At 43.5% G+C, this 10,762-nt stretch overlaps 1 protein-coding gene across 2 annotated transcripts; it reads right to left on the minus strand.

The window, feature by feature from the left end:
• Positions 1-588: 588 nt before the first annotated feature.
• Positions 589-9,727, minus strand: LOC123121216 (disease resistance protein RGA2-like). Of its 2 annotated transcripts, none has more exons than XM_044541129.1 (3): positions 9,451-9,727; positions 9,033-9,327; positions 589-3,603 (listed from the first exon to the last, which is right to left on the minus strand). In XM_044541129.1, the coding sequence occupies exons 2-3, from the start codon at positions 9,318-9,320 to the stop codon at positions 745-747; spliced, it is 3,147 nt and encodes a 1,048-aa protein (XP_044397064.1). In that variant the 5' UTR covers positions 9,321-9,327; positions 9,451-9,727; the 3' UTR covers positions 589-744. The 2 variants fall into 2 exon arrangements, with proteins under 2 accessions (XP_044397064.1, XP_044397063.1); XM_044541128.1 differs by having other exon boundaries at positions 9,442-9,727.
• Positions 9,728-10,762: the final 1,035 nt, after the last annotated feature.

A 10,762-nucleotide genomic window follows, 5' to 3' on the forward strand; every position in this document is an offset into this window, starting at 1 on the left:
TGTTACTCATAATGTTTTGTATCGCCCTTTATCGAAAAGGAAACATCTTCTCCTACTGAACGCACATCGTTGAAAGGCTTGTCCAGGAAAACCTGACCATTAGCATCAAGTATAGAACTTGAACTCTGATAGGGTGGTTTCATCATAAGAAACCTAACCATGCTCAGTTCGCATATATAGGAGACAAACTTTAACTGATGTTCGGTCCACTATATATATGCATGTTCAAAGACACTTTGTTTCCCCGCATAAAAGAGAGAGAAAAACCACCACGTTCAGTAACACGTACTAACAGCCTTTGGAAGCTCTAAAAGTAAATGTTTTCTAACAATGCAATTTTATTCTTAGAACATAAGTTTTGATGAAATAGCAGGAACATAGATGTGCTCAATAGTCAATACGACAGTCAGAGTTTCAACCAAGACCTTCGTGGCCTCTCAACCGAGGCATGCTTTGCTACTTAGGTGGGCGCCCATTTTGGCTTCTGATACAAGATAGCCCTCCTAAGAGAAACAGCAAAAGGATGTTCTGTAACAAATGTAAAATCTATTTGACTGTCAAATAGCTCTCCTGTTACAAATGGCAAATTTTGCTGACAGGTTATTATGCCAATGGATGTGGAGGTGGTATACATCGTAGATCATGCCTGTTCCACTAGAACAAATAGCTTTCACATATCAGAAACTTGGCGACAGCAAAAGGTACATCAAATAAGTGGAATAAAGGTGACATAATTCCACTCATTTACCTAGAGCTAACAGCCCACTGAACAAAGAACTGGGAAACAATGAGGAAGATGGCACAAAGTGTGTACTTGATCCATGTTTCCCAGCCACCATGAACTCGCCGAGGAGCAACAGGCACCGCGAGGATAGCTGTGCCTTGCATACCGTAGCGATCCCTGCATCGTCGGCTTCTATCGAACATGCCAGTGCTCTTGGTGTACGAGAAGTACAAGGAACCACCATGCAATTTCGCATAAACATGATCAGCTGCATCTTTGATGAGGCGCCCATAGCGCGCGGTGGATGAGGAGCATCTGTCCAGTAGGTCCTCACTGCCGATAATCTCCAATCTCCTGAGAGTGAATGACTGTTTCTTCTGGAGCCATTCTGGGAGCTGGGCTGTGGGTTCGTCCAAATGCAAGAGGCGCAACAGAGGAACATCCTGCACAGTATCCAGGTGTGTACAGTTCACGATTTCCAATTCCTCCAGTCTACGGAGGTTAAATATCCTCTTCAGATTGGAACTATCGTGAACTTGCAGCTCCTTAAGTGCTAGCAGGTTCTCGATATTTTGAAGCGCATCAGCATGGTGTATCTTCAAGCTTTTCAATGCCGTGCAGTGCTGGAGCCACGAGGGGACAGAAATCATACTGGGGCATCCATCAAGCTGTAATCTCTCAAGTAAAGGCATGTCTGTATCTACAAGACCAGACCATGACACCATACTCTGCATCCTCCCTAGGAATAGCTGCTCCAACAATGGAAATGCCACACCGGTTGCTGGCGCCCCACGCAGCTCATAGTTGATCTCAGTCAACAAGCTAAAGCCTATGATAGCCAGGAATTTGAGATTCATCATCTCACCGAGAGCTGGTAGGCGCTGACAGTGGACGCAGCCATCAAGCGTCAGCCGCTGCAGCACTGTAAGATGAGAAACTGAGAACCAAGATGGAAATCCATTGCCATAATAACCATCTATCTTGAGAGAAGTCAAACTCTGAGGAGGTCTGAGTGCATCGAACACATCTTTCATATGCTCTTGAATATCAACTGGTGGTCGGTCGACAGAACTACAGCACAGCTCGAGCTCTCTGAGATTATCCATTTCCTGCAATCTTGATTGGTGTGCATCTTCTATGCTTGATGCCCTGCCAAGCCTTACTATCTGGAGGCTTGTAAGGTTGCACAGTGCATGTAATTCTTTAAGTGTCCGACCATGGTTAGCTGGAAAAAAACCATGCAAGCAGTTGAGTTCTGTCAGTTTGACTAGTTTGAAACGGACATCATTTAGCTCTGGTGCCCCCGAGAAGTCGAGGCCCCTCAAATTTTCCAGACGGCCAACATGACTGGTTATTTGTGTGAGGCAAGGACAGTTTTGGAGGATCAGAAACTGCAGCATCATCAGATTCCCAATACTCCGAGGAAGCTTTCTTATTTTAGTATTCGAAAGATTCAGATACCTAAGTTGCAGCAATCTTCCCAGCATTTTGGGAATGGTCTCAACTTGTGTGTCTCTAAGGTCCAGTACTCTTAGGTTTGGAAACCTTTCAATGATAAGGTCCAAGCTGCTTCTTCTGAGTGGGCTTGCAGACACAAAGAGTGTCCTCAAACGAGTGACATAAACCGGGATGGCCTCTATTGCTTCTTCATCTGTGATGCATAGGCGCCATGGTTTACTGGTACTACTGATACGACTAGGATTATCCACACAGTTCTCGTCACCTGACCGATAGAGTGCAAATGATCTCAGTAGAGTAGGCATCTTTGCTCCCACCACACCTTTAGCTTCATGCTCAGGCAGAAGAAGACCCCTCTCTATTAATTCCTGGTAGCAACTTTCAGCCGCCTCTTCTAAATTTGGACTGCCCTCAAAGAACCCCTCTGCAATCCACTGCTGCGTGGCACACTGTTGCTTGATCACAAATTGCTCCGGGTATAAAGAGCAGTAGAGGAAACAGCGCTTGACGCGATACTTCAACTCCATGTATGTTGTATCAATGGTGTCCCTTATCCCTGGATATGAGGAAATGATATCTTGTGAATGTATGCTCTCCCATTCATCTTCCCGGGATCTGCCCCTTAGATTCCATCCAATTGTTTTAATCGCCATCGGAACGCCACTGCACTTTTGCACGATACTTCTTCCAACATCCTGAATCTTCCCAGTGGTTACAGTCCCTCCCAGATTAGCGGTTTTGTGGAGCAACAACCAGCCATCATCCCCATTCAAACACTTGACACGGTGAAAATGGGTCACCCCCATCGTCCTTGCGACATTCTCGTCACGTGTTGTTACAATGACTTTGCAGCCACAACGGCGGAATGCTTCATTTGCAGCCAGCAACTGGTTCCAATCGTCTGCTTTCCGCACATTATCAATGACCAAGAGCAGGTTCCTGGTAGAACCATTCAGATAGCGGCGTAACACCTCACGTTGCTCCGACATTCTTGCCCTTCTCTTAAATGTGTCACCAGACCATATTGTGATGCATCTGGAGTCGTTGGAGATATTTACCCATAACCTGGTTCTAAACCTACCTCTCATCTCATGGTATATCTTGAGTGCAAGAGTACTCTTACCAACTCCAACAGTTCCAACTATGGCGAAAAGAACATGGGCGCCTTCTCCACCTCTCCGTAGCAGATTAACAAGATCATTGCAGTCACTGCCAACACCTCTACCTATTGTATTGGACTCATTGTAATGAGGAGCAACTTCGCTGTCTATTCCTGACTGATCTTCTGCAGCTAGTCCTAACTGTTGTATTACCGGTATGATTGTATCCAGTTTCTTGTTTAGTTCCTGTATATCATTTCCAATCTGGCATCTGATATGAACTTCCTTGACACACTTACATATAGAGGCAGCATCCCAGTCCTGCAGCAACAAACAAAATTCAATATGTGACACAAAACACCACATGTACCCATCACACGCAAATCAATACACTGAGTAAGGACCTGTCTGGTTTTCAGGTTCTGCCAAAAAGCAGGAATTCGTTGAAGTAGATTTTGAGCATAACGACCTAGCATCATGTTTGGTTCGAGTAGATACATACAACTTGCTTTTTTTTTAAACTCATAAGATGAACTACAATAACTGAAGCCTGTTTTGCTAAATGCTATCAGCAGAATATCTAAATTCGTATTACTAAAACTTTCTATGCAATAATTGCTTAAAAATGTGGATACTTCTCAGATGATGGATCAAACAAGTAACATTCCCTTATCAATATAAAGTGTCATGCTTTTCGGTGTAAAACCTATAAGTATAGGCCAAGGGGTATGATACTTCTCAGATGATGGATCAAACAAGTATGATTGCAAGATGTCAAAGGATAAGTTCACACCCACAATACACAACGGAAGAAACTTAAAAATGAGTTCTGAGTTCTGACAAACCTATAAGCAAACCCCCGAAATCCAAACGGGTGTGGTTCATGTTCAAGTGAAAGAATAAAGTCAAGTGTTCCGTTGTGCATTGCGTTCATATAGATTAATGGTCAAACTGTCGCCTTGACATTGTCGATGTCCAAAATGACTTCTTTTTTTAGTTGATTAGGTAGTGCTAGACTGCTAGGTAAGGACTTCATTGGTAGAAATGCTAAACGCATGGATCAGCCATGTGACACAATTCTTTTGAATTTTGACATTTTGCACCTATTTCTAGCTTACACTAGGAAAATTCTGACTCATATATACTGCTGTGGAAAGTGAAAATATTCATGAAATCTTATTGCCCTTGACAATGACAACTGCAGCCTGGCCAACATGTCAATGTCATACTACCTCCGTCCCAAAACAAGTGTCTCAAGCTTAGTACAATTTTGTAGTATTAGAGTTAGTACAAAGTTGAGACACTTATTTTGAAAAGGAGGGAGTATGTACTAACTTACTAAGTGGTATCATTACTAATACAAAAATTATAAAAAAAGACTAGATAGATGGGCAATTAGCGACCCATCTGCCACCCTACCTACCAGATACCAAGGTTGTTAGTAAAACCTAGCAACAAAACAGAGAAAATACGTCGGATCAATATCTAAAAACAGAGAAGCAAAACAAGTGTGCACTCATGGGTGACAGTATGATGGGGAGGCATGATATGAGCAGGAGAGGTGCTTGTATCGTAGAGTATATGCATTTTTCTGAAGCAAACAATGTAATATTTTCAACCCATGCCTAAGCACCAGCTATTCCACATTACAGCACCAATTTAGGCATCCTCATTCAAACATGCATCAACCAAACATCGGCTAGATGGAGATTTGGAGCTTTTTCGATAAAAGGAATATATTAATATCGCGAAGATACCAATTACACCCAGCCTCTGTACCAACAAGATGTCCAAAGGCATCAAGGATACACACAGCGAAAAGGAAAATAAAAAAAAACAAAAGAAAAAAGATCCCGCCACGGTGTTCACACTAGCAACGGCAGCACTCTAACAACCACTGAAAGACAACACCCGGATTACAAAAGAGGTTCTCCAAAAGCAACGCCTCCAAGAAGGAAACAATGCACAAGCATTGTCGTTGTCCGATCGAAGATCTTGAATTTTCACCCTGGAGAAAGTCTGAAATCACTCAAAAACAATGCCTTCAAAAAGGCCATTGCCAGGTACAACCAATAAAGGCCAAACCTTGGGTTTTCACCTTGGGATTCGAGACTTGGTACTCAAGGAGTACCACCAAAATTGCAGTCCTCCGGTGCTGCCGCCGCGCTTGTCGAGACCGCTGTCGCAAGTCACCAAACACCTAGCACGCAGTCTTCATCACATCCAATACACACCAAAGACCAAACCTGAAGAGTAGGCAGTCGGCCAGAGTTGCGGCGGTGGCAGAGAACCGCTGCCAAGCACAGCATATGTCATGGTTTGGATTAATCTATTTCAGTCCCGGTCAACCCAAGCAGCCCGACTGAGACAGAAGTAACTGAGGTCCAAGTGGTCCCCAGTCGAAGAGCACCGAGCGCAACCGGCGCATATCAGCTTCACCGAGCGGCGGCGGAAGCGCCATGGGAGGAGGGGATCGAGGCTGGCGGCGCGGGGGTCAGGATGAACCGGCGTCAGCGATCCGGCGGAAACCCGAGAAGGCGAGGGGAATGGATAGGCGCGTTGTTACTCGTTCTTTTTACCCTCTTATCTGGCGAACGTTCGCTGAAGAAAAACTGCCATCCCACAAACAACTGAAAATGCCATCAAAATCGTGCCAAAATCCACCTATTCCCCGCGTTTTTTAGGGATACTCGTTTTTTATTTGATAACGATCCGGCTTTTGAAAGCCGTGAAAGCAGAGTATTTTTGTTCGAACTTGTGAAATGAGTTGTTGTTTTTTCTAGAAATGTTCAAAACCCGACCTTTGATTTTTAGGCATGAGTGACAAATCAAATGTTTTTCATGACAATTTATGTTGATGCGCGGATAGAAAATTTAGTTAGCGAGCACGACAATTTTCTGAAAAGAAAAATATGAATTGAAGCAGATTTGCCATGCTCGCCAACTAAACTTGGCACCCTTGATAAACATAATTTCCCATAAAGTTTTGATTTGCTATGCCTAAAAAACTGACATTCGATGAGTATTCGGATCCCTTTTCTAAAGGCCGAAGGCCATAATATTAACCATCACAAGTCCTTACAAACACATCCTTAAAGAAGCAAAAAATGCGTCCAAATTCTTAGGGTGTCGAAATCTTCTTCCTTTTGCATCCACCGGCGGCGCCGTGCGTAAAGCTTGTTATTGTCTCTGGGCATCTGTATCGATGAAGCGAACTTGTTTATACCCAAGAGTTCCTGGAAGCAATTGCCAGGAAGTCGTCGATGCATACCAGAAAACGCTAATGGAAATCGTCGTCTCGAAGAAAAAAGACGATAAGTGTGTGCAGATAATCTAAAAGGCCATGAGCAAAGGCCGTCATCACGGCGCTATGACCAAGACGCACAAAGTGTCAGCCCAAATCTGAAGGAATCCACGCAAACCTGACACTGCCTCTTAGATGGTTAAATGGACCGCATTATGCCACCCTAAAAACCAGGGAGGGCTCGGACTCATATCAACTCCAAACTCATGAGCTTTGAAAGTTGTTGCAGGACGCTACAAGACTTTGGCCTGACCTCTTAAAAGTGAAATAATTTTCACATCGTTCTTTTTTCAAATCTTGGGCTTGAGGGTCGCCGTTCTGGAACAGGATCCATGCGGTGACGCATGCATTTGCCTTGGTGGCCAAATTTGAAATAATGAGCATCAATAACAAAGATGATAAGAATTTCTAAAACTTTAAAAGAAATCATATGTGATATCAGATCAGTGTCCCATCATGTCCGTCTTTGGCCAACATCCCAACGCCGCCGGACTATGGGAAAGAGGACTCTAACAAATACATACTTACAAATAGCTAAATGCAGTAAAGAAAGTTGAATCCTAACAAACATAAAAATGATTATTGATAGAATAGAGTTGTACTAGCATTGAGACCAACAGGGTATATGCACAGCTAAATTATAGGGGCTTCTCTAATTCGAAGGAATTTTACATAACTTTTGGAGAATTTGAGCTCTTTAGGAAATTTTCCTAGCACACAGTTTCAGAGGAAATATTTCATTCACTCGAACCTCTTTGTTTAGCTATTTTATTTTTGATGTAGCATCAAAACTCTTTGGTCCAAATTCATGTGATTTTCTAATTCTATAGAATTCAAGATTCCATGCCATTCCAATATCGTTTTTCTTCCTACTGCTATTTATGATGATCCAAATTCATGTGGTTTTTAAATTCTGTAGGATTTAAGATGACATGTTATTCAATCTCGTTTTTCTTCCTACTCCAACATTATGAGAATCCTGCTAACCAAACAGGCCCTAACAAACATAACATTAATTCTTTATAGGATGAGTATACCAACATGAAATGTGAAATTGTTTTGAGTATAACAAACTTGTGGCTTCCATAGCTTCTAGTCATTTAGGGAAGCATCAAAGCTAAAACTTTCATAGATGTAGGGCCAAGGTGAGATATGGTTAATATATATTTGGTGTATGAAAAAAGATTACTAATTCTGCGACAAGGCCTCTCATTCCTGGTAGGGCAAGAGAAACCATTGAAAAGTTGCTAAACATGGTTAAATTTTTCGGCATTGGGATAGATATCCCTTTAGTTTTTTGTGTTGGCATAAGGAAGTCACCAAAGGATGAGTATGTGGTGCATGTGAATCCCTACCTCCTCTTCCTATTATCGCTGTCTCTTTTCTTCAGTGATGCTCCTTCTACCCTACGGTTGCCTTCTTCTTTTGATGTCTCCATCTATCTCTTCTTGCTCCACCTCTCCTCCACCATGGAATCATTTCAGAGACCCGACATCCTCACAAGGCATTCATTTAAGCCTAGAGAGGCACCGCTCAACTTTGACCTTGCCGTCAAGGATAATCAAGCTCTCCCTCTCGTAGCCCCTATTGATCTCTTCCCACCGGACAAAGACCGGAGAATTGGTGATATAGTATATTGTTATATGTTTTGCATAATACATTTCACTGGCTTATTTGCAGATAATGGGTGCATGTGCTTTCGCTAATCCCAAGTTGTCTCGGACTTTCTTATTTCTTTTCAAAGGTAGCCCACTTGAACAAGTTTTCATTAAGCCGCAAAGCTATAAAGTAGTTTTAGATCATAGGGTAGAGCACATGCACATGCCGGCGGTAAAAGCGATGAGATGTTGGTCCAAAAGCAAAATAAATGAAAATCGGGGAGGATGACGTGCGGCGAAGCCTTAGTCCAAGGTTGCAAAGCTTTGCACCCCATGCCTCGGGGATTGTCTTGCAGATGAAGTGCGAGTAGCACCCGTGTCAAAGGAGGAAGTCGACAACAGTGTTACTGTCGACATCCGTGGGGAGCAGCAGATCATCACAGGAAACCTTGGCCTTCCGGCTCTTCCACACACTCCAGAGCACCACAACAACTGCGGTGTTACGCGGGCGGGGAAGGGGCCGGAATCATCAAGTTGGTGTTTTTTTTTAAAAAAGGAGGTCATCCCCGGCCTCTGCATCGGAGAGATGCATGCGGTCACTTTATTAAAAACGACAAAAGAAACAAAGTCTGGTCTGCATAGTATATCTCATAAAAAAGGAGCAAATAAATAAAGAGTACAAATCTCAAAGCCGCATCCGGTGGACGCAAGTTATACTTACCAATAAATTGAAGTTGCATTTTTTAGAGCCAATTATTTTTTAGTACGAGAAAACTTTCGATTTATTCATCGATTAGTCCACCAGCGCCGATTGATGATTCGGGCGAGAAAAAGGAAGTGCAGCTAACCTGTGGTCGCGAAGTTCCCACTTCAATCCTGAAGAGGTCGATTATGGTCTCCGCCTCATACGCAATTTCTCTGAGCTTCTTGAGTCGGTGGTCGGCCGCTTCGGACTGAGCCAGGATCCGGTGCCCCTCTGCATCTCCGATCAAAGCCATTATACTGAGAAGTCGCCTCTCGAGGATGTCGATGTCCTTCTTGACGCACGCCACTTTTACGATCATAGCGATGCCTCCATCCGCCAGTGACCTGATAACACCCGCGATGATCCCGTTCAAAATCACGGTGCTCTCCATGTTATCTCTGCAAATAACGGTCACCAGTTTCAGAATCTCAGTACAGTTACAAGAAAATCTCTTGAGGGAGAGCCAACCTAGACTCCTAAAGTACCAAGGAATGGATGGAAATGGAACTAACTGGTAGTACCAACAGGAACACCGGAGCCGCAGCTGCTGGTGAATCGGTGCGCCTGTGGATCGGCAATGGCGCTCCGGCCTTCCAGGAGCTCTGCGGGATTTTATCCGAGATGAGGATCAAGAATGCGGGGTTCAACTTACAAACAAAGCATTAGCATTAGCTTGCCTCGCTTTGGATCGAGATGATGGTGTGATTTGTGTCAGAGCGCGATTGTCCTGTGCTGCGTAGGTCGTGACTTGTCACCCTTTGCGGGTCAACTCTGTAGTCGCGAGGCCTTCACAAAAAATAATCGTCCTCTGGCAAGATTCCTGTGGATCGTGAGCCGGCCAGCTCGATCGGAGAAGTTTTAATGACAAATCGAGTAGTGACAAATGATTTACTAATCGTCAATCATCGGCTTTTGTACTACTAGATGGAACCTTCCCATATCTCCTCCACGATCCTCCCACATAGCAGGTTCAAATAAACGAACCAGCAGATCTGATAATCGGAATATGTGACAGCTGGGGGGAGGGGGGGCTTTAATGACAAATCGAGTAGTGACAAATGATTAGTTAATCGTCAATCATCGGCTGTTGTACTACTACATGGAACCTTCCCATGTCTCCACGATTCGCACGGTGGAGGTTTGAAGGCAACTTAATCATGGGAATCTGTGACAGCTGAAATGAGCTAGATAAATATTAAGAAGAAATCGTCGATGTGATCTCAACTGCTCAGGGCCTATGCCTTAAAAAAAACTATTCAGGACTATTTAGCACGACTGAATTTTAATGGTTTCTTTGATCCGTAGGATATCCGAAGGACATGTAAAAGCTCGGGAATAGAACGTCAGACCATCTTGAATACTACAACATCGCATGGATGTTTGATGGTACGAAGGAAATATAATTAGGATTATTCACCATTGGTTGGAGTGGATGGTATTTTTTGCTATGAAATCTATTGCAATTGAATCCTTGGAAAAAAATCCATGGATGGCATTACTATAGATCAACTAGCCCCTGTAGAAGAAAATTCTAAGGATTCGAATCCTCTTAAACTCCACTAAAAATCCTTCGAGTCAAAGAGGCCCTTGAGGGGACACTTACAACCTCTTTTTTTGAATCGAAGGGGTTTTCCCCTTTTTTTAGAAAAGGAGGAATCACCCCCGGCCTCTGCATCTGGGAGATGCATGCGGCCATATTATCTATTATTAATAAATACCTTACAAAGAAATACAACAGTAAGCCCGAGGCCACCATCTAGACGACATCTGTCGCTACTCCTATCCTCTTGATGAAGGGGTGCCGAATGTCCGGGCCAAATACCAAACAGACAT

The sequence above is a fragment of the Triticum aestivum genome, chromosome 5D, assembly GCF_018294505.1.
Source record: "Triticum aestivum cultivar Chinese Spring chromosome 5D, IWGSC CS RefSeq v2.1, whole genome shotgun sequence".
Taxonomy (NCBI): domain Eukaryota; kingdom Viridiplantae; phylum Streptophyta; class Magnoliopsida; order Poales; family Poaceae; genus Triticum; species Triticum aestivum.

Excerpts from the sequence above, each read along its gene's own strand:
- LOC123121216 (XM_044541129.1), bottom strand. The coding sequence starts at position 9,320 with ATGGAGAGCACCGTGATTTTGAACGGGATCATCGCGGGTGTTATCAGG. Across the intron at positions 3,604-9,032 it reads TGGGAACTTCGCGACCACAG|GACTGGGATGCTGCCTCTAT; the intron begins GTTAGCTGCACT and ends TTGTTGCTGCAG.